This window comes from Squalius cephalus (assembly GCF_949319135.1).
Source record: "Squalius cephalus genome assembly, chromosome: 10".
Taxonomy (NCBI): Eukaryota; Metazoa; Chordata; class Actinopteri; order Cypriniformes; family Leuciscidae; genus Squalius; species Squalius cephalus.
The window spans coordinates 2468033-2493407 of record NC_137131.1 but is presented as its reverse complement, the minus strand read 5'-3'; the positions used below and the strand labels follow the sequence as shown (position 1 = coordinate 2493407).

Here is a 25375-nt window from a genome sequence, read left to right as displayed (position 1 = left end):
CAGACAGACAGACAGACAGACAGACAGACAGATAGACAGATAGATAGACAGATAGATAGATAGATAGATAGATAGATAGATAGATAGATAGATAGAAGATAGATAGAAGATAGATAGATAGATAGATAGATAGATAGATAGAAGATAGATAGATAGATAGATAGATAGACAGACAGACAGACAGACAGACAGACAGACAGACAGATAGACAGATAGATAGATAGATAGATAGATAGATAGATAGACAGACAGACAGACAGACAGACAGACAGACAGACAGATAGACAGATAGATAGATAGATAGATAGATAGATAGACAGACAGACAGACAGACAGACAGACAGACAGATAGACAGATAGATAGATAGATAGATAGATAGATAGATAGATAGATAGATAGATAGATAGATATACAGAAAAAAAAGTTGATTCAACAATTTTGCCCTAAATGATATAATTGCAAGTAAACAAGATGCATCATGTCTGATGATCAACCATAATTGTAAAAAACCCAAACATTTTATTTTTTAATTAAAAAGATATCAAGATGTGTTCTAACCCTTTTTTGTTGTTGTTGTTGTTGTCTTGTTTTAATCACAAATGATTAAATGATTAAAGTTTCATGCTTAACTTGAGTTGCCAAGGGTGTGTGGAAAATAAACTTTTTATCCTCGATGTCAAATGCTGCTCACCAAATCCAACTTTATGTTATTTTAGTAGTTAATTACCGAGAGCATGAATGCTTTAAATTCAAAAATCATCAATTACTTTTGTACAATAAACTATACAGATGATTGATGCACAAAATCTGAAGCAAAGCCACGTGAGAAGCGGTGAACTCGACGCTGTGTGCTGTCGTGGATGCTGTACTTTGGCTGTCTCATTAAAAATGAAGCCACAGAGTTTGGCTGTGATTACAGAAGTGTCTTTTTTTTGTTACAAATAAACCTCTCTGTATTGCTAATGGTCAAAAAGGGCCAATTTTAGAGCAGGAACATTGAAATGGTTACAAATCCAGGGAGAGTGCAGTGCAGCTATTTTTCACTCTCCACACCAAATGTCCTTTCTGTCGAGATAAAGACACAACTGTGTTCATAGTATCTCTTTACCCTAAGGGTAAGACATAATGGTTTTTCCTCTATTTATCACCTGCAAAAGACGAAGAGAGTGAGTGAGGGAGAGAAACCCTGTCTGCAGTTTGATATCTTACACCCTATCAAACGCACAGAAATTATATGTCAGTCTTCTTCAGCTGATAGGATTCTGCAGCAAGCCATCGCTCTGCCAGACTTTCTGACAGTAAAACTCCAGCCTGGAAGCGTCGTGCCAAGACTTCAGAAAGAAAAGGACCTGATAACTCCCTCTGGACAGAAAAGAAAATTTCATCCCCTCAAGTCAACTTTTACAGCGCAAGTGCAGTGCATGTGTTCGGTTGGCGTGCGGATGCTTTTGCTACGCCTGCTTTGCTAGGACTAAACCGACGGCCTTGAAAAGACTGAAATTGTATTTATTCCCAGTCAACTGAGGCATATTGAACAGCCATTTCTGTGCATGACAGAGCTGAAAGGTCTTCCCAGATTTTGTCTGAAATATCATATTTACTAATATCACCAGCAATGGGGCATGAAACGTTCTCCACACATCGATCTGCAAACGTAACTCTTCAATGAACACTCATTACGTTCTTGAGTGGAGTGTGAAATTTTAAAATACGAATGTACGGGGGAATTATAAAAAGCATTTCCAAACTGGCCACTCGATGCCTCATTGCCCACTGACTCTGATTCCATATATTTTGCAGTGAACAAGCACAGGCTGAAATTCGCTGTGAATTTTGATTAAGCCGTCGACTTCGATAATGATATTTTTTTCTTTTTTTCCTGCAGAAAATGACTTTATTTAGCAGCAAAACCCAGGTCAGTGTTTGTGTCTAGGATTGGGATTGAAGCACTTTCTGTCAACTTTACTGTGACGGATCTTGACTAAAGCCCAAGATGTGACACAACTGACGTGGCAACCATATGTCTTGATAAAAACGAACTGTTCAAAACTCCAAAAATGAGATGTGAATGTTAAAAGAGGAAAGAGGGAAAGGGTCACATCATCCCAGCTCAGCTAATACATCTAGATGAAAAAAGATGATGGACGTTTTCAACAAGATATAGTGGCCCCAAAACATATTTCGACACTTACAAATGCATGAATGCCATTGCATTATATCAAGTGTCTGTATTTGTGCCAAAAAGTGTATTTGTGCATAGTTATTTATTTACAATAAATGACACTTGCATGACATTATAATATCTCATTGCATGTTATCTAATGCAATGACATTCAGACCATCAGACAATAAACCTTTGCGCAGTTTTTAAAGTTCATTTCTACATCAATCTATCATGCAAAAACAATCACTGGGGTTATGTTATTCCTTATGAACACAATAACTGCTTAGCTCCGTCCACCAATCTAGCTTCGTTATCTCAGCATTGTCTTTATAAGACACTGTCGCAGCATCCCAGAGTGCTTTGAAAATGTTATTTCTGAACGTTCAAAAAGCCCAGGTTTTTTTTAAATGTTTTGAAAACTATTTTTTTCTTTTCTTGGTTATGCGAACTATAAAGGGATAGTTCACCCAAAATGAAAATTCTGTCATCATTTAATCATACAGTATACGGGGGGAAAAATACCATGGAAGTCAATGGGGGTCCATCAACTGTTTGGTTACTCACATTTCTTCATAACTTCTTTTGTGTTCAGCAGAAGAAAGAAATTCATACAGGAATGGAATTTTCATTTTTGGGTGAACTATCCCTTCAATATAAACATTCCATTTGATCATTCTTCAAACATTATTGGAATGTTACTTTTTGAATGTTTATCTTGAACATTCTGAAGCCAATAGTAACATTTAAAATGTTAGATGAATGTCTAACTAAAATGTTTCAGGACAAAAGCATTCTGTATAAATAATGCATTTGTGCAAACGTTTTCAGAACATTATTACCAGACCAGATAACTCTGAACAAGCATTCTATCAACGTTACTGGAAGAACGTTTGTTCATAATTTTGAGAGAACCTTGCCAGAACGTTCCCTAAAGTTCTGAGAACGTTCCCTGTTAGCATTAGTAGGGATCATATTTCAGCAAACGACATATTAAACTGAAAGCCATCCCTCTGTTTTGACTTTATTCCTCTGAATTAGATGCACAGAATTGAGGCCACTTCGTAGACGACTGAAAGCAGTTTGCGATTGATGAAGTGAAGTGTACCTGCTTGCACCGCTGTAACCGTGATGTTGTGCCAGCCGGCAGTCTCTCGGTCCAGGATTTTTCCCAGAGTGATGTCACCTGTTACAGGATCGATGTTAAAGATCTGCTCCTGGTCTGTGCTTTGGTCTATAGAGTACCTGGGCATAGAGGACAAATACGGGTTTAAAGAGACATTCACTCGAAACCTTTTTCTTTGCAATATTTTTTTCCATAAAAAAATGGACTGGGGCTGTCAAGCACTGAAAATGACCAGAGCAAACTTTAAGCTGAAAATCTGCACTTCCACTCTAATGCAACAGAGAACTTTTTTGGCATACAGCTAAACATGCAACAAATACAATACCATAGATGAAGAATAACAGGGAAGAGAGGAAATTGCACTCTACTGTCATGGCTTGTGAAAGCTTAATAGTGCAAAGGTCTATTTGGATACTTTGATGGTGCTTTTATGTCCCTGACAGCAACTGTCACCATCCACTTTTACGTCGTACATAATTACATACTACAATTAAAAGATGTTACAAAACGGGTTCTAAAACCATGTCACCCACACACACTTCTCTCCAAATGTTCAAATGCCATTTAACCAAATGTGTTATTATTCAGGTAGCTGCTGTAAAAATGTCAACAGTTTAACTGTAACTTGCAAGACGCTCTTCAAACTTTTGCTCTGTCATAGTTGTCGACCTGAAAGAGAATATTGATCAAAAGAGACAGTTGGTGCTAATGTTCACTTTAGAAACCCCTGTGACAACACACAGAATCAACTTGAGTTGGATTTGGAATTGAATTAATAATGTATTTTATATTCCAATTCAGTTTCTGAATTTGAAGTGAATTTGAACTGATATGGAACACAGGATGCATAGTTGCAATTTGAAAGTAACTCTATTGAGGTAAATTAAAATGAACTGAAATTCAAATGAATTCATATGATTGCAATTTTTAATTACATAAATAAAGTTCAGGAAAAAGAAAATTAATTCGATTTTTTTTCTTAAAAATATGTATATAAGTTGTAGTTTATTTAGTTTTGGTTATGTTAGTACTTCAATATAAACTAAACAAAAATAAAAAAATAAAATAATTCCTTTGAAACTAACTGAAATATGTTTTATACATTTTTATATGTATATATTATTTAAGTTAAAAAAAATGGTTTTAGCTGTAGTTACAGTTTTTCTCCATTGGTTTGGCTCATTTCTTGAAACAGAAATGACATTCTCAAAACAACATGGACAAACCTCCAAACCACTTGGCAATTGTTCACAACAGAATTGAATTTCTCATTCATTTCATCAAATTGCAAATGTCTAAGTACATGTCTCAATGTCTCAGTACATCTTTGCAAATGATTAAGTACAGGCAGCCTACATTTAGCACAATTTCTAAGTGAATAGATCTTGTTGATCTAAACTGATTGTTGATTCTCAGTCTAATGGTTGTTCGCTCCAAAACGTGTCAGCGTCATTTCATTGTATAAGTCATCACATGCACAATAGTCTGTTCAATTGTCAAAATTAGTCAAGAACATAATACCATGAATACCATATATATATATATATATATATATATATATATATATATATTATATACCATATAATATTATTGGCCACCGGGCCACGGTGGTCGGTGGATGTCCCAGGCCAGCGAGGGGGCAATATAACTATGTTCATATCTGAGAATGGTGTGGCCACTCACATCCCCAGTCTTGGCCCATACAATACACAGAAGCTCCTCATCTTCTTGGACCGCCTTCATTTTGATTTGATCCCTGAAAATGAGAGAGGCCTCGTAGGGCCTCACCTACCACAATATGTCATTGTATGGGACAATGTGAATTTCCACCGTGGCCCGCTCATCAGGGCCTGGTTCACTACTCATCCAAGGATGGTCATAGTGTTCCTACCACCTTACTCTCCTTTCCTCAATCCTATTGAGGAGTATTTCTCCGCTTGGAGGTGGAGAGAGTTGAGCATCGGGCTCAAGATCAGAGGTCCCTGCTCCATGCAATGGACGCTGCGTGTGAGGATATTACAGGAGATCAGTGTAGGGGATGGTTGCGACATGCACGCCGTTTCTTCCCTCGTTGCATCGCAAGGGAGAATATACGCTGTGATGTGGACGAGAATCTGTGGCCAGACAGACAGCAGCGTGTGGATGAGGAGGGTGAGGACGGTGGCCAGGAGAGGGAGGGTGAGGACAGCGACCAGTGAAGAACTGTTAGTTGTGAAACTCCAGCTTTATTTACAGCACTGTAGGCTGCATATCATTTTCATTGTTTTTTGTTTGTGTGTTTATATTAGAGTATATTATGCTGTATACATTTTATTTTTACTCTGATGTATGCAAGTAACTTTATGTGTGTGAAAGATAATGGTTACAATTTCCTTGGCAGTATGAGTGCAATGTGTGATGTCAAACCTTGGAGGCTACTCTTACCCTAAAATCCTATTTCTTTTTTTCAGTTTTATACACAATTGTATTCTGTTAGACAAAAAACAGTACAGTAACCATTGTCAATGAAGGACTGGGCTAAGACTGAAAGGTGGACATGAGGGATATTTCAATGGTCCTCTGCCATAGTGACAAAACATCTAAACATTTTGACTTGCAGTGCTTACACAATGCCAAAGGGACGAAGCATGTTGGGGGCACTGACTGTTTAAATGAGAAGGAAATTTTGTGAACTGTTTTGGGAGAGGTATGAGCTTTTGCAGGTGAGCTATAGTGTTGTGCTGAACTGTAAGACTGTTTTGCCAAATGATCTTAGAGTTTTGAGAATGTAATTTCTGTTTCAAGAAATGAGCCAAACCAATGGAGAAAAACTGTAATAATAAGACAGACAGACAGACAGACAGACAGACAGACAGATAGATAGATAGATAGATAGATAGATAGATAGATAGATAGATAGATAGATAGATAGATAGATAGATAGATAGATAGATAGATAGATAGATAGATAGATAGATAGATAGATAGATAGATAGATAGATAGATTTATGAGTGCACAAACCTAATTCAATATACAAATTACTTTGAGTTTGTATTCATCATAATTAAAACACTAATTGTAATTTCTAGTCATGAATTGTGAGGACAAACTAGAGTCAGTACTTCAATTGCCCTCTCCAAACAAATGATTAATATTTCATACAGTGCTTTGATAAACCATTCCATATTTTCATCCCATTCGGAATACAAACACCTCTGATAGAATGATGAGGTGACCAAACTCAATGAGGTTTTCCTAATTTTTCCCACTGACTCGCTGTACTCACTTCATTTTTTAAGACCCCTGGGGGTTTAATGTCAGCTTCTGCAGTTTTAGACTTTATATGGAATACAAATTTATACAAATTAATTCACTTCTTATTTTACCTTACGCTTATTACTCTGTGCCAATAGGTTAAAGCGGCTCTTTGGAAAAAGTTAAAGTGCCCAAAGGAGATTGCAGAAAATAACCTATTAAAGCTGAGGTGGAGAAGAGTCTGAATTTAGTCCGTGGAAAAGATTTTTCAACTACATTATTCTTATTGACTTTTAATTGTCATGGAAGCACAAGTGCAGAGCTAGTTGATTTTAAAAAGCCCTTGAGTTGTTCAACTTCTGCATGTATTAATGTACGACTGGATTTAATACATTCTTCATATATAGATAAAGAACAACAAAAACGTACTGAAATATGGTAATGGTAAATATGGAAATGGTATTCTAGCATGGAAATAATAAGTCTGATTGCTTAGGAAACTAATTGGACATCTCCGTCCTTTTTTTTTTTAAGAAAAATAAAACCTGCTCTACACTGCAAAAACTGATTTTCTTCCTCAGTATTTTGTCTTCTTTTGTAGTACACAAAATCAATCCCTAATAACATCCAATCAGAAGAGCATGTGGGCGGAGTCTCTCTACAAGTGCACTGCACTCGCAACCAAAACAATCCAAAATCACAGCCAATCAGAAGAGAGTGTGGGCGGAGTCTTTCTGCAAGCGCACTGCACTCACAACAAAAACAATCCAAAATCACAGCCAATCAGAAGAGAGTGTGGGCGGAGTCTCAATGCAAGCGCACTGCACTCGCAATCAAATCAATCCAAAATCACAGCCAATCAGAAGAGCGTGTGGGCGGAGTCTCTCTGCAAGCACACTGCATTCCCAACCAAATCAATCCATAATCAGAAGAGCATGTGGGCGGAGTCTCTCTACAAGCACACTGCACTAGAAACCAAATCAATCCAAAATCACAGCCAATCAGAAGAGCGTGTGGGCGGAGTCTCTCTGCAAGCGCATTACACTCGCAACCAAAACAACCCAAAATCACAGCCAATCAGAAGACCGTGTGGGCGGAGTCTCTCTGCAAGCGCAACCAAATCAATCCAAAATCACAGCCAATCAGAAGAGCGTGTGGGCGGAGTCTCTCTGCAAGCGCAACCAAATCAATCCAAAATCACAGCCAATCAGAAGAGCGTATGGGTGGAGTCTCTCTACAAACGCACTGCACTCGCAACCAAATCAATCCAAAATCACAGCCAATCAGAAGAGCGTGTGGGCGGAGTCTCTCTGCAAGTGCACTGCAGAGAGACTTGTTTTAGGCAAAATTATTACATTATTTAATTATTAAATTATTACATACTTGTTTTAGGCAAAAACTCCCTTGTATCTTGATTTAAGAATGTTTAGATATTTCTACTGGAAAACAAAACAAAAATGTTATTATTTTTATTTTTTTCAGTGAAGTACCAATGTCCCTCCTGGAGCTCATAAAAACCTACAGCCACAAGGAAAACAAACAAATATTTCCTGTCCAAATAGCAGGAGTGTGTTTTTCCAGCAGGTACAGTGCTCTCTGAGGGCTCGGTCCACCCCGTGTCCCGCTGGTATTGGGTGGTTCGGGCACAAGAGAGAGTGATGGGGCTCTGGGCAAAGCCCCTGTTTGCTAGCCGAGTCCAATGGAGATGATTAAAGTGGTACCGATGGGCATGGGCTCCATGCCATATGCAGATGTGTGCCAGCCAACCAGCCGAGTTGCTTGCCACGGCGCTGTGCTTTATAACACCTGGAGCTCTTTGAGCGCAGCCTCATGCATTTTTAATGGAGGTAATTTGCAAAGGCTATGTGTATGTGTGCCAGAGAGACTATACGGCCAGCCAAAGCCTTTTACTTCCCTTGTGCGTCACCTTTGAGCAGCAGCAATGAGTAAATCATATTTCTGTGCGCTGATGGCTCTGGAGAATAAAGAGCTCTATCAGGATGTCGAATTGCATGACAAAAATGCAGGGCGGGCATCTTTGGTAATGGCAATTCAGATGGTGTGCCTACCGACCACCCGCAGTGCGTTCACTGACCTTCAGATGCATTTACAAAAATAGAAACAAACACTAATTTGATTGACTGGTTTTACGTAAGTTCCTCGAGTAACGACATACAGGGTTCTTTATCAATCTACCCGGACGCAAATGATCATTGCCACAGATTAACAGGTTAGACGTTAGAGTCATCAAATATTGAAAACGACGGACCGAACACCACTGGAATTGGATCCGACATCTATTTCAGTGGATCCACCACGAAAATTATTGACCTGTAGATTATAAAATGATATGACCTGTACATTTAAAACAATGTTTTTTTTTTTTTTTTTTTTTTTTTTTTATGTGATTAAAAATAGCTTTTGTTAATTGAAATAAAGCTAATATAAAATAAAATATTAAATATTAAATAAATATTAAATAATTATATGTATATTTATATATAATGTAGAAATGAAAGTTTGCTTCAGAAAAAGCTAATTTTATATATATATATATATATATATATATATATATATATATATATATATATTAAAGGGGAAAAGCCAACAAACTAAAATGAAAATGAAAACTGAAAACATAAAAATAAAAGCTAATTAAAAATAGTAATAAATACTATAATAGTATGTAAATAAAGAGCAAAATAATACTGATTAAAAAAAAACAATAAACAACATAATTATAAAGTCTATGTTACATCTTATCAGATAGCCAGATAGATAATTTTGCACTGTATTGAAAACTTTAATATTTAAAGTAAAAAATATATATATTATGATACTAATTTAAATCAATTGCTAAATCAATGTTAGAAGTCAACGTAACAACATTATAATGTACAATATGAAAATTTGCATAATTAAATAAAAATGTATTTATATATCCAATACCGATCAATGCTTGTGTATCGTCTGATATCTGATATGAAAATTATATATTATGCATCCCCCATTTTCAATTTTCAAATTTTTTTTTTTTTTCCATTCTAGATTTTATTGCAGTATAATCAGTAAAGTAACAATGGAGTGAAATTCCAGATAAACCTGCTCCTTAAAGGCATATAAAAACAAACTTTGGCCGATCACTTTACACACCAGTCACGCGGTCTTTTCCTGCATAAGTGTGTGTTTCTCGGCCATGATAAGCTGGAGTGCGGACCAGACTTTCTGCCTCGAGTCATAGGTCTGGAAACGCAAGACTACACAACAGCAGACAGAAAGTTTTTGCGATTGAGCAGACTTTTGACATGCTTTCCAAGGCCTCGAGGTAAAGAAGGTTTTCTGGACTGTGCATGTGTGTTTGTAAAGAAGGATGGCAGGTTGATAACTGTGTGTGCCAAGGTGCCAATAGTTTGATGGGAAAAGCCTCCGGCCAGCAAATTCCAAGAGCCACACTTTGTTACGCTTCCGTGACTCGGTATATCTCCAGTAATAGGCTCTTCAATGGAAGAAATTGATCCTTGTCTAAACTAAAAGTGGACTGTGGCCAGGGTGTGAACACACACACACACACACACACACAAACACAAATAAACAAACTGTTTTGCCTTTTCACTTTATCTCATTGAGGCTCACAGTCACTGAAGTTGTGCATTGTGATAAAATAGCTGATAAAGCATTGTGGCTGCCAAGCTTAATGATGTATTTAAATGAAAAAACCCTGTAAGATCTATAGCTGCAGAGTTGTGCAACAAAGTTTTGCCCATGCAACAATTTTTCTAAAAATGTCTGGGCAAATTACTACTAAATATTTAAGGCTGCAGTGTTTCTTAACGTGATTTATACATTTATAAACAACATTACAATCACAATCAGTCAACATAAAGCATCTGCAACCCATTTTTGCTCCTTAAAGTGACATATTTCCAAATGAAACCTTAATCTGAATGATCGAGGAACATCTCAGTCATGTGTAAACTCAGATGTACGGTTTATTTATGGGCCACACTGTACCTGACGGGGACTTTTTCCATATCCGGATCTTTTGCGATCACGGTTCCCACCCGCACACCCATCCGAGCATCTTCCTGAACCTCCATGATGGTGCCGGCCGGAGGGATGAAGATGGGAGGCTCATCCACATCCGTCACGCTGACCCTCACGATGGTTTGGTCCCGGAAAGACCCGAGATCCTTGAAACGAGGGTCCACGTGTTTGTTTACAGCCTCTACGACCACATTATGTGTGCGTTTGCTCTCAAAGTCTAGAGGCTGGAAAGAAAGAGGCAATTAGAAACTCCTCAGGAAAGGATCAATAACATGCTGTAACACTACATGCCTTCTGTCGTCCGATTAATAGACTTTTTAGCAAGTAAAAATATTAGTAGTATAATTGTACAAACGTCCACCTTCAGCTCCTTCACAAGTCTTTTTGCAGTGAAATCTTTACTGATTTTTTTATAAAGTAAGGATTTTTACAACATAAGGATAACTTTTATGTTGTTAGTTATATTTCAAGATGAGCACTTACTTGACTGAAGCAACTTCGGTTTATTTGATTATCCATACATTTTTTTTTTTTTTTTTGTAAAATCATGAGTATCAAATATGATCATCAGGCTTTTGAGGAAAGTTTATTTGTTCATCTCTCAATCATCATTTTATTGCATTGCATTGTGTTTTAAAAACTACAGAGCTTTGATCATCATCTTACTAAGACATATTATTTGTAGATATAGAGTGACGACTGATATTTCTATACATTTTATGTAAGTAGTTTGTTATAGTGCTATAAAAATCTAATTAATTTACAAGCTATCAGAATTTCATATTACTTCTTGACCATATAAATATCAACATCTGCACCAAATTGATTTTTTTTTTGCTCAGTTTGGGCCTCTGAATAAAATTATATTACAGTAAGAGCTCCATTTTCACTATATCATATGAGCCATAAAAGCCTGATATATCAAATATGAAACAAAACATAAAACACATGCACATTTTTTTTTTTTTTTTTTTTTTAAGATTTTGTCTAATGGTTAAATAAACAGTTCAACTAAAAAAAAAAAAAAAAAAAAAAAAATTCAGACTATAATTATTTTTCTATGACAGACTTTTTTAGGGTTATAGAAAAACAATTAATATTTTTCGATATTTTTCAATGTAAGATTTGAAGTGCACCTTTGTGCATCTGTGCACATCTGTTGAATCACCGCTTGATGTTATAAAACAGTAGTTTCACTGAACATCAGAAAGCACACACACACACACACACACACAATACGGGCACATGAAGGGCAGGACGACCTTCAGAGCGTGAAATGGCACGACTGAGAGTTCTTCCATCTACCTTTTTGATGGTGATGACGGCCTCTTGTGTGTCTCCATCGGTCGAGACCCTGAACAGCTCCCCCCCCTCCTCATCTTTGATCAGGTAACTCATATCCGTATTCTCACCCATGTCTGCATCTGTTGCGATCACCCGGCCAAGAGGCGTCCCAACGCCGGCACCCTCAGAGACCGAAAACTGATACATCTCTGTGAGGGAGAGACATGACACAACTTTCATTTCTGTTACATTCATGGTGAGAATGCATGCATATTAGGACTGGAAAATACAGACATTTTTTTTTTTATAATATTTAGATTATAAAATATAATAATACATATACTTTCTAAGTATGTATGTATTTGATCTAAATGAATTAAAAACTGGATTTTCTTCAGTCACAGTAAAAGTCTAGTTAATGTTTTTGTACCATTTTTCACTAAATGAACAGAAGAAAAATATATGTTTTAATAATTTTCATTTTATATTCACCAATATAGCAGTAGCAAAATTCCTTTTATGCTCACCAAGGCTGCACTTATTTAATAAAAAAAACAAAAAAACAGTAAAAACAGAAATATTGTGAAATATTATGACAATTTAAAATATGACAGTTTTCTCTGTGAAAATATTTAAAGTGTAATTTATTCCTGTGATCAAAGCTGAATTTTCAGCATCATTATTCCAGTCTTCAGTGTCACATGATCCTTCAGAAATCACTCTAATATGATGATTTGCTGCTCAAGAAACATTTATGATTATTATCAATGTTGAAAACAGTTGTGCTGCTTCATATTTTTGTGGAAACTGTGATATTTTTGTTTCAGGATTCTTTGATTAATAAAAAGTTCAAAAGAACAGCATTTATTTGAAAAAGACTCTTTTGTCACAAAAAAAAAAGAAAGTCTGCGCATGTAATCATTAAGAATCAATTACTGTGGAGAACATGAATGTGCTGTTCACACCCTGAAGCCGACTGTTGCGCTGTATTTACTTTGAAGCAGTTTCAAGAACACAACACAATGACAAACCTCATTTTAATAAGCATCTTGTCCTTACATAATGTCCATATGTAATATGTTTGAGTGCAGTATGTGTCATAGCGGAGTATAAAGATCTCAGTTTGGCCCACAACGCAAAAAGCAGCTTAATGAATTAGATGCTACAGCAAAACTGGCATAAATGAGGCTTTTGTGGAGAATGAGAGAGGGAAAAAAAGAGGAGAGTCATCGAGATATGGAGAAAAACAGACATCAGGGCATGTGAGACAGTATTACAGCGAGTCTCTTTGCTGTAATAAAGCTAATGCTGCTTTTCCTCTGGAGGAAATGGAAAGCGAGAGCGGAAGAACAGCAGAAAAGGGAAATAATACCTGAATGTGTTTCATTGCTCTTTATACGGTGTGGCTGCACACACACACACACGCACACACACACACACACACACACACACACACACACACACACACACACAGTCTTGCTTCCAGACATGAAATGTATTAAAGCGTTGCCCACATGGTCAGCTCTGATGTGAGCAATGAGACAAAGTGCTTTTTATTTGTCTGAGCCACACTACATACACCATGGGCCCTATCTTGCACCCAGCGCAATTGACTTTGTACACTTACGCATGTATTATTCCTATTTTGCACCCGACGCACAGCGGACTTTTCCCTCCACAGACGCACGTCTGTAAATTAGGGAATGAGCTTGCGCTCCCGGGGCGGTTCAGCGAAAAGAGGAGGCGTGTTCCGGCGCAAACGTTCCCTGGTGCTATTTTGCAGTTTCAGAAAACAATTCCGCCACTGACCAGGAGAAACCTCGTCTAAAGTCAGTGCCGCGTTTTCAGTAGCGCGTTCAGATGCTATTTTAAGGGCGCATGCTTGGCCATAATCAATGTAGCGTGTGCACAACGAGCATACACTTTACTTCTCTCATCTACACACACACACAGCAGTTCACATTTTTGCAAACCATACATAATTACAAGGAAAAATATTAACACACAAGGGAAATCATTGTTGTGTCCATGAAGATGTGAAAAAATAGGCATAAATCTAGCTTACACATTTACCCAAATTATTATACGCCTGTTTAACCGAAGCTAATTTGGGTGTTTCTCCATCCCCAATGTCACTTCTCTGTGTTTTACGGCCCTGACGAGAACATCGGTCTCCTCGGCTGTGAACCGCTCCTGGCAAATCTGTCGTTATAATAGCAATCCGCCATGGAACAAGCGCGCCTGCTCTTAAAGGGAATGTGAGATGTCGCTCTGATTGGTTTATTTCATGTTACACCCAAACCACACCTATGAGTAATGAAGCGACTTCAGACCAACTCATTTTAGATTTGCATCGGGTGCAAGAGTCATTTATCCCGCCGGTATAATAGCAACAGCGCCAGAGATCCGCCCACAAAGTTACTTGCGCTTCGGGTTTGATACTTGCGTTTCAGATCGTCAAAATAGGGCCCTATAAGTCAATCACATTGACTAGAACATATATCTGTCAATTGTATATATACCTTTTGAGAATGTATTTTATATATTTCAAGAAATCAGGCATTATGATGCAACACTGGGAGCACAAAATTCTTCATAGGTTTAGTATAATAAGATTTAGTCTACCAATCTAACACAAGCAATTTTTTTAAAATGAAATTAATATTATATTAGAAAGTATTTCCTTCAAACTTTCTATTCATCAAAGAATCGAAGATATAATAAGAAAAATAATAAGAAATGCAGCAAATCTTCATATCAGAATGATTTCTGAAGGATCATGTGACACTGAAGACTGGAGTAATGATGCTGAAAATTCAGCTTTGATCACAGGATATAAATTACATTTTACAATATATTCACATAGAACACAGCTATATTGAATGGTAATAATATTTCACAATATTACTGTTTTTACTGTATTTTTGTTCAAATAAATGCAGCCTTGGTGAGCAGAAAAGACTTCTTTAAAAAAAAAAAAAAAAATGTAATCTTACCGGCCCCAAACTTTTGAACTGTAGTGTATATTCAGTTATATCATGTAACAAATATATTAAAAATACATAATAGCCTAGAAAGTACAGCCTCACACAGATAAGATCTACCTAAATCAACAAGCTATATTTCTAATCAGAAAATCCCTGCCAAAAAAAAGATCTTTCAGCCAGTGGAAATATTTCGGGCTCCAAAGCTGCCAGATTTGTACTGGGGCTTGAATGATAATGACCGAACACATACGCCTGACAGGCTCTGGCCGACGGGACGTTTGATAGACCTTCAGAACTGACAGCAGAGCTTTAGCGGCGTTCACACTGACAGCCATTTACAGCAACAAAGAAGCCATTCGTTTTCAATCAGAGTCGGTCATTTGAAGGAATACAGCGACCTCGAAACTTCTGTTATCAATTACTCATCCTCACCAAGATGATCTTGGAGACTCTTTGCAATACTGGGACTGTCAAACTACAAACTGACAAAACAGCACCATAGAAGTGACAAAATAGCATTTATATGCTATATTTCAAGTCTTCTGAAGTCATACACTTACTTTGTGTGTTATGTATGCTTTGTAGTAGCTAGTCATGGTACATTCAGGTCTGATTTGTGAACAAATCGTTCATTTGAGTTGAATATTTTTCATTATATCAGTATATCCAGTTCACATTACTAGCCTAAATGATCTGTTCATGATTCAGACTGATCCAATTCTTCACTGACTCAATGAATCAGCTCATTAGAGAGAACGATTATCAATCAATAACGACTTCAATTTGGGTCTGTCATATGGACAACTTTTTCAACAAAGCTTGAACGCTCCCAGTGTCATTCATTGTAATTGCACAAAAAACAAGACAGGACTATAGCACATTCAAAATATCTTGTTTCTTGTTGCCTGAAGAAAGAAAGTCGTACGGCATGAGGGAGAGCAAATAATAGCAGAACTCAGTCTAGGGTGAACAAACCCTTTTAAACAACTTATACCATGGTCTGTCTGAATACTTGATTCTGATTGGCTGGAAGGTGCACTAAAACCGTTTAATGCACAAGTAGTTCCGGTCAGTTTAATCACTGTTCTATATTAATGCACTGTTGACAAGAATTTCCTAAAGGTTGCCTCTCCATTGCTGTATATGTTTCTCCACATAATGTGTGCAACAGTTTTATAGATAAACTGCCACTCATGCTAAGTCTGATTGATTATTCATAATCATAACGTTTATATGGTAGTACTTTACAATAAGGTTTTACTTGTTAACATTAGTTAACTACATAATTTAACATGAACTACAATAAACAATACTCGCACATCATTTAATAATAATAATTTTATATAGCGCCTTTGAAAGTTGCATTCTCAAAACGATTTACAGGAACAAGAAACCACAGCAAGAAGAAACAAACACAAAATATGATAGATAGATAGATAGATAGATAGATAGATAGATAGATAGATAGATAGATAGATAGATAGATAGATAGATAGATAGATAGATAGATAGATAGATAGATAGATAGATGGATGGACAGAAAGACTGTGAACTAACATGAACAATTACATTTTTTTACAATTTTTTATTTTTTTATTTTTTACAAAGCTTAATGAAAGCTTTAAAAATATATTGTTCATTGTTAGTTTATGTTAGCCAATGCATTAACTAATGTTAACAATTGAGACCTTATTGTGAAGTTTTACTCATTTTTTTTTACTTTATGGCCTGGTTTCACAGACGGGTCTTAGATTAAACCAGGACTAGAACATAGTTCAATTAGGACATTTAAGTAGCTTTTATAAATGTGCCTTAGAAAAAAAAAACATTAATGGTGTGCATCTGGAGACAATGACGCTGACATATTTTAAGATATCAGTGGAAGTTGCATTGAGTTAAAACAGCTCAAACATGCATTTAGTCTGGGACTAGACTAGAAACAAGGAGTATATCTTTTTTGTAGGCCTGGAAATCACAACTTTAAAATTCCAAGGCCATTTTCCTCAGAGCCATCATAAAATGTGATGGAGGACAGTGCTGAGAGACATAAACTCGACTCTAAGGACAGGGCTGACGGCGTGCGGTTGACTGACATCACACACACACTCACTTTGAGGGAAGCGTGGAGGGTTGTCATTAACATCCGTGATCACTATGGTCACAGTGGTAGAACCAGAGAGACCACCCATTTGGCCCGCCATATCCGTTGCCTTGACAACCAGCTCATAACGGTCCTGCGTCTCGCGATCGAGATCCGCCACGGCTGTCCGGATCACTCCTGAAGCCAGAGGAAAGAAGAAGAGAGAGAGAGAGAGAGAGAGAGAGAGAGAGAGAGAGAGAGAGAGGCTGGGTAAATGGGTGTTGAAAAGGTCACACGAGCAACATTACGTGCTTAAAGCCACTAGTTCCTCTTCTTTTGCTTTCAGCATTGTCTTCAGTTTAAAGAAAATGTTCTTTAAACTGAAGATTCAGTTGTTTGGTGATTTCAAATATCGACAGCGTTTCTCAGAAATTTACTACATTAACCAGTGATTAACGTTCTTCTAAAAAAACTCACACAAATCTTGACATTGTTTAATAAACAAGTGCATCAAAGTGCAGCTTTATCCGCAAATCTTCATAAACCACCCGCATTTTTAACTAAAACTGTTCAGTGAAATAAAGCTGAAATAAAATAAAATATAAATGTAGCCTTGGCAACTAACTTCAATAAAATAAGTACTAAAATAACCTAAACATAAACACAAATAAACAAATAAAGCTACACTCAAAAAAAAAAAAAAAAAAAAAAGATATTTTTTCAAGATTTATGCATTTCATTTAATAGTAAATTTCCATCAAACTGAATTGAATAATCCTTACATATATTTATGTGATTCGTATTCATAAAAAAATATAAAAAAAAGTTTCAATTTAAGTTTAAGATTATACAAAATGTTTTATTAAGCTCTATTATTTATTTATTTTTTACTAATTTAATAGTATGCAAGGATTATTCAATTAAATTTGATGCAATTTTACTATTAATTGAAATGTGTAAATCTTGAGTGTAAACAGAAATATTTACAAAATATTCAAATTTGGTAAAATTACTGAAGCTGAAATTAAAATTAAAATGAAAACTGAAGATTTAAAATACTAATAAATGCTATAATAGAAGGCTATATAAATAACACTAAAATAAGGCAAATTAGAAAAGTTGCAATAACAACTAACTCAAATTATATAATCTTAAATTGAAGTACTAAAATTACTCAAACTGTAATAAAAATAAAGCTAAATAGAGATATTTAAAAATAATAATAATAATAATAATAATAATTAAGCTAAAATTAAAAAGAAAACTGAAAATATAAAAAGCCAATACAAATAAATTATAGCAAATAATACTAAAATATTTTTTAGCTATATGAGATAGGAAACTGTCTGACAATATGAAGTGTTCACACAGATTAGAATAAAAAAAAAACATTACGTAATGTTCGTCGGACTGCATTTCTAACCGGTGGTTCTGAGTAGAAATAATTATAGATTAGTGCAGATAGAACAAGCTACTCTTATCAACATATATTAATCATCACAAAGCTTTGATGGGGATTTCAGCGGGTCTTTAATGTAGATGTAAGATCCTGGCTGATGAAATCTTTCACTCATCTTTACTGTAAACCGTATCCTGCGGTTTGAGTGACAGTGATTTTTAGTGGCTTGTCATATTTCGTGTCAAATTCTCTGCATCCAGTCGAGCTCCAGTGACATCAGGACAGAAGAGAGAGCGAGGAAAGGTTATACGCAACAGGTTGTGCTTATCTTTTGCCACCATTCTTGGGGAAAAAAAGGCGAGTTTTGATTTTTCTTCGATCTGAAACGGACCAACGCAGCAGGAGTGTCAGGCTGGCGTGTGTCCTTTACCATTCTCATAATTTCCATGCCTGAGTCGAACCAATGCCATGGCAACAAAGGATAATTGCAGTCCTTCAGAGTAACACAGTGACATTGTCTTTATTTCACTCCCAAAATATCTTGATTCCAGGACCAGTGTTCCTATGGCAGGAGAAAAGTGGTTCACAGACTTTGAATGACATACGGCTTTTAAAACATCCTGGTTTTGGATGTCCTATAATATAATATAATATAATATAATATAATATAATATAATATAATATAATATAATATAATATAATATAATATAATATAATATAATATAATATAATATAATATAATATAATATAATATAATATAAAATAATATAATATAATATAATATAATATAATAAAAAAATAATATAATATAATATAATAAAAAATGATAATATTATATAATATAATATACTAAAAAATAATGTAATATAATATTATATAATATAATATACTAAAAAATAATGTAATATAATATTATATAATATAATATACTAAAAAATAATGTAATATAATATAATATAATATAATATAATATAATATAATATAATATAATATAATATAATATAATATAATATAATATAAAATAATATAATATAATATAATATAATATAATATAATAAAAAAATAATATAATATAATATAATAAAAAATGATAATATTATATAATATAATATACTAAAAAATAATGTAATATAATATTATATAATATAATATACTAAAACATAATGTAATATAATATTATATAATATAATATACTAAAAAATAATGTAATATAATATAATATAATATAATATAATATAATATAATATAATATAATATAATATAATATAATATAATATAATATAATTTTCATATTATATTATTGTATATTATGCATTAGAAAAACAACGCAGGACCAATATCTCAAAAGTAAAAACAGGAATAGTTTTAACATTTTTGTTAAAAAAAAAGCGCATAACAAACATACAATTTAATTGATTTCATATTATATTATTATATATTATGCATTAAAAAACAGTGCAAAAAATAGGACCAATATCTCAAATGTAAAAAAGGGAATATATATATTTTTTTTTTATTACACAAATGTTCATAACAATAATACAAAAACATAAACTAACACTTTAATATAATGTAATATAATATAATTTAATATATATTTTTATATTATAGTTTATTTTTAATTGAATATATATAAATATGATGATATATGATGTGATGAAAATAATCTCACAATGCAAAAAAAAAAAAAAAAAAAAAAAAAAAAAGTCAAAAGAAAAAAAAATCCTTTTTACCTTTTGAGATATTGGTCCTAAAAAATACATACATATATAAATAAATGCATATATATATATATATATATATATATATATATATATATATATATATATATATATATATATATATATATATATACACACACCATTTTTTAATGTTTTTAAAAGAAGTATCTTCTGCTCACCAAGGCTGCATTTATTTGATAAAAAACAATAATTAAAACAATTTAAAATGACTGTTTTCTATTTTAATATATTTTAAACTGTAATTTATTCCTGTGATCAAAGCTGAATTTTCAGCATCATTACTCCAGTCTTCAGTGTCACATGATCCTTCAGAAATCATTCTAATATGATGATTTGATGATCAAGAAACATTCATTATTATTATCAATGTTGAAAACAGTTGTGTACACATTTTTTTTTAAAATTATTTGATGAATAGAAAGTTCAAAAGAACAGCATTTATTTAAAATAGAATATTTTCTAACATTATAAATGTCTTTACTGTAACTTTTGATCAGTTTAACTCATCCTTGATGAATAAAAGTATTGATTTATTTTATTTATTTCCCCCAAAAATAAAATTAAAATTCTTCCTGACCCCAAACTTTTAAACGATAGTGTTTAATGTTACAAAAGCTTTAGATTTCAGATAAATGCTGTTCTTTTGAACTTTCTATTCATCATAGCATCATGAAATAAAAATGTAAATAACTGTTTTCAACACTGATAATAATCATAAATGTTTCTTGAGCATCAAATCCTCATATTAGAGTGATTTCTGAAGGATCATGTGACACTGAAGACTGGAGTAATGATGCTGAAAAATCAACTTTGATCACAGGAATAAATTACACTTTACTGTATATTCACATAGAAAACAGCTGTTTTAAATTGGAATAATATTTCACAATATTACTGTTTTTGTTTGTATTTTTTTATCAAATAAATGCAGCCTTGGTGAGCAGAAAATACTTCTTTTAAAAACATTAAAAATCTTACTGACCCCAAACTTTTGAACGGTATTGTATATATATATATACTGTATATATATATATATATATATATATATATATATATATATATATATATATATATATATATATATATATATATACACACACACACATATATATATATACATATATATATATATATATATATATATATATATATATATATATATATATATATATATATATATATATATATATATATATTGAAGAAAGTAAAATAAATATTACCATCTAAAAAGTAAAACTGTGCATTTGAGAGGAAGTTTGCTTGAATTTTCTAGAATATGTCACAATGGAAAAAAAAAATCTTAATGGCTAAAAAAATACTATAGTGTGAAAAATGACCCAGACATGTTTTCATGCTCCAAACAACACTATCCTGAAACATTCTGAACATAAGATAATAACAAGGTGTTGTGTTTCTGTAGTCAACAACGGAAAAAAACAAAATCATAAACCATGGCACTCCTTGTGGGTTTGTGCAATAAACAAACGCTCTTCTGGCTCTCTGTGTCAGTTTCTTTGCTTTGTTTCTATCTGCATTTCTTCTGCTCTTTCTTCTCTCTCTCTCTCTCTCTCTCTCTCTCTCTCTCTCTCTCTCTCTCTCTCTCTCTCTCTCTCTCTCTCTCGTGTCACACCGCTGAGGAACTCTGCATTCCCAGTGAGGAACCGCTAGCCGTCGGCAATGTTTGTGTGGAAGAGTACATCTGTGCAAAGAGCTTGCTGCTAAAGATACGTGTGCTGCTTTTAAGAGTCCAGAGCACAATTCTCTCTTTCTCTCTTCAACCACATAAAGCTGCTGACCTGAGGTCAGATCCATTACAAGTACAGTCTGAAGCTGTGCCAATGCAAAGCACTCCACCTGAAAGACTTTTGAAGGAAACATGGAGTTCTGGCTAGATTAGGGTCAGGCATCGGGCAGGATGAACACAAATGAGATCACCTTAATATCTCAACTCTTTCAATGAAAGCAAATGGAGAATTTTGCTTAAGTCTTCTGCTCCTCAGATGTTTTTCCTTGTAAAAAGACCACGGTAATCTCTCTTGTTTCTCTTCATGCCAACAACGCTCAGAATGAAGTCTGCAATGTGTTGGAGATCTGGCACATTCCTCATCAAATTCTTCCATGATCAAATTGATCTGAGCTTCATTTTATAGCTCTATATTCTTAGTTTCTCTCAACGATGGTCTCAATCATGTGTATTTTTCTGGAAAGACATGTAAAAAAATATTACTGGAGACTTAATGAGCTTTGAATGAGCATTAAAATCTTCCTCTGGAGTTTCAAACTTGTAAATGAAGCAAAGATTATCGAAATACGCTTTACTATTTCAGTCTTTCCACTTCAAAATTTCACATTTATTTAATGTGTGACTCGCCATTTCTTTGTAATTATTTGTGCAATTTACTAGCAATTTCTGAGAGAAAATTGCTCAAAGTAAATCCTCAGTGCAAGGATCTTTTCCATATTCTGGTAATTTCAGGGCAGCAAGAGGTTGAAAAGCTCCTCTCATTTGAGAAAATTGCAGAAGCAAATGAGAATATCATCAAACGGCTCAAACATTTGGAGAACATGAGATGAGAACCCGTAGTTCAAAAAACACCGGATCTAATAAATTGATATTAATATCAAACTCCTCAAATAGCCTTTTTATATATCCCGTGTCAAAGACTAAATGCCCCGTCCAGGGATTATAACGCTGCTTTTCTGGAGGTTCAGAGAAAGAAACACGCAGCTCGTCTTCTTCCAGCTCATCTAACTGTCCTCAGATCAGAAGGAAGGAGCGTGCAAAAAGTCCAGCGGTTAACATGGCACAAGCCAAGCCATTTATCATCCGGTGCTCTAAGGTCTCGTGCCCGCCGGCCCGAAAAAGAAATCATTAAAAGTTTAGTGCTAGTTCCCCGGGGATGAACGCAGGCAACACACGCTGAGATATTCCCGGGAGATTCCAGTGATGACGGCCAGTTCATGTTTACTCACACCGCTGCATATAGCTCCACTAAAACCTCACGCCAGCAGGAAAACATTCTGATGCTACACTCTTTAGAATTAGTTCATGCGAGGAAACTGAAAATATTTTTCACAGCATTTAAAAAACACACTCATTTATAATAAATGAAAAGGTGTAAAACACGACGGCGTTCAAAGGCTTGCATGGGGTCAATATGATGTTTTAAAAAGTTTTTATTATTATTAATTATTCAGCAAGGATCCATTAAACGGATCAAAAGGGCAGTAAAGATTCAAAATAAATTAAAATATATTAAAATATCGGTTATAGTTTGTATCGGGCCATAAAAAGTCACAGCTTTTCAAAAGTTTCGGGTCACTCAGAAAGGAAGTGTTAGTAAAGACATTTATAATGTTAAAAAAGGGAAGATTTATATTGCAAATATAACATAACTGTTTTCAACATTGTTAATAATCATAAATGTTTCTTAAGCATCAAATCAATCATCATATTAGAATGATTTCTGAAGGATCATGTGACTCTGAACACTGGAGTAATGATGCTGAAAATTCAGCTTTGGTTACAGGAATAAAATACATTTTTACAATTATACAATAGAAATAATTTTATTTGAGTGCCTTTGTAAGCATAAGAGACCCCACACTTTTGAACAGTAGTATATGATATAATTTTTTATACTTCTTTATACTTCAATAAAGAGTTAGATCTAACTTGAGGATTCTTCAAAAGGAATATATCTTTCATTTTTTAAAATAAATAAATAAATAAGAAATGTATGTATTAAATGATGTCATCACTCATTCAATACATCAATGCTAAAAATCTAATTCTCTGTGCATTTTTCTCCTTCCTGAACCCTGTTGCACTCTATATTTCTACTAAGAACAAAATTTCACTCAACAGACAATTTGCTACATTTCTAGGAACTCTTTTTTGGCAAACCTCAGTGCTGAGTGCTGGTGCACTTACAAACACCTTGGAAAATAACCTACACTAAATTATAGTGTAGTCTATAAAAAAAGAAACAAGCACCAGAAATCTATTTCTGAATGACTGGAGTCTGATGGCTTAAAATCAGTGGCCAATTCACTATAAAGCCCTGCATTTCAGCCCGAGCCCGACGGGCCCCGACTTTTTCACACCCCTAGGGCCGGGCTTCGGGCCAATTTTCACGTCATAGTTCACATGCGGGCCGGGCCTCGGGCCTTTTTTGGGTTATCCTTCTTTTTATAGTTTTAGACATTAATTAAAAAAATATGAGAAGCTGATGTCGACGATAGAAAAACAAACATAGAAAGACATTTAATAACCTCATAACTTTCATAATCTTATAATTACACTGACATATGATTGACATATGTCTCACGCACGCACGCACACAGAAGGTTTCCCGTCAGCGCAACCAACGATTCACCTCATGTGCAAATAATGGAGAATATTAAGAGAAAAATCGCAGAGTGATAGAAGAGAGGGTTAAAATCTTCCACTGTGGATGCTATTCTTTTTCTCCACGATGCTCTGTAAGAGACTTTTCGTTAGATTGGACTTTATTTTCGTTTAACTGTTGGAAACTACTGGAAAAAAGAATGGCCATGTTCTGTGGTGCATTTTTAAAGTAAGATAACCTGCAAGTTTGTTTTTGATTTATTTAATTTAATTTGTTTAGATTAGCTATTGCTCATTTCGTTTGCGAGCGCTGTTGCGAGCAGCCTGAGCCTGCCTCAGTATTTCAAAAAAATGTACTCACTGTGGTTTAATAAATAAACATTAAACTAACTGTCTGTGTGATATGCTTGAAGTGTTTTATATATGGATTTTATTGTAGCAAAGTAAAGTATTAGCGTTGATTTGAGAGGCTAAATTGATCAAACATGTTTTAATCGCTGTTGGCTCGGCTTGCTTGGTCATCATTTTTTTTTTTTTTTTAAATGCTCCAAACATTTGTCTAAATTAACTTAATAAAGAAATGAAAAGAAAAGAAACATAACTAACACAACGGACATATTTTAATGGCTGCAAATAGGGCAGGCTGCCGCTGTGAAAAAAAAACTAAAAAAAACGGCTCGGGTCGGACTCGGCCTGATAATTCTGATGAGCTGTCGGACACGGGTCGGGCTAGGGCCTGAGCGTCTCGGGCCTAGATTTGAAGCCCGTGCAGGGCTCTAATTCACAAGAATGACAAAAAACTAATAGTCAACAACTGAAAAGTTTCTGAAAGTGAGAGGAAATCAAGGTGCAAAACTTGACACCGTGATGTTTGCATGCAAATGCGCCAATTAAAAGTAGTATCCAATTTGTGGATAACATGCAAAAGGCTTTCGACATGATTAGAAATGCTCCTATTCATTAGA

At 34.5% G+C, this 25375-nt stretch overlaps 1 protein-coding gene across 2 annotated transcripts in view; it reads right to left on the bottom strand.

The window, feature by feature from the left end:
- Positions 1 to 25375, bottom strand: part of cdh22 (cadherin 22) — a 191764-nt gene that overhangs the window by 42863 nt on the left and 123526 nt on the right. For both annotated transcript variants that reach the window (XM_079884341.1, XM_079884342.1), the window contains 4 exons: positions 16949 to 17116; positions 11873 to 12060; positions 10535 to 10791; positions 3271 to 3407 (listed from right to left, as the gene is read on the bottom strand). In XM_079884341.1, the coding sequence (XP_079740467.1) occupies positions 3271 to 3407; positions 10535 to 10791; positions 11873 to 12060; positions 16949 to 17116 (750 nt within the window). The remainder of the gene's footprint in view (positions 1 to 3270; positions 3408 to 10534; positions 10792 to 11872; positions 12061 to 16948; positions 17117 to 25375) is intronic.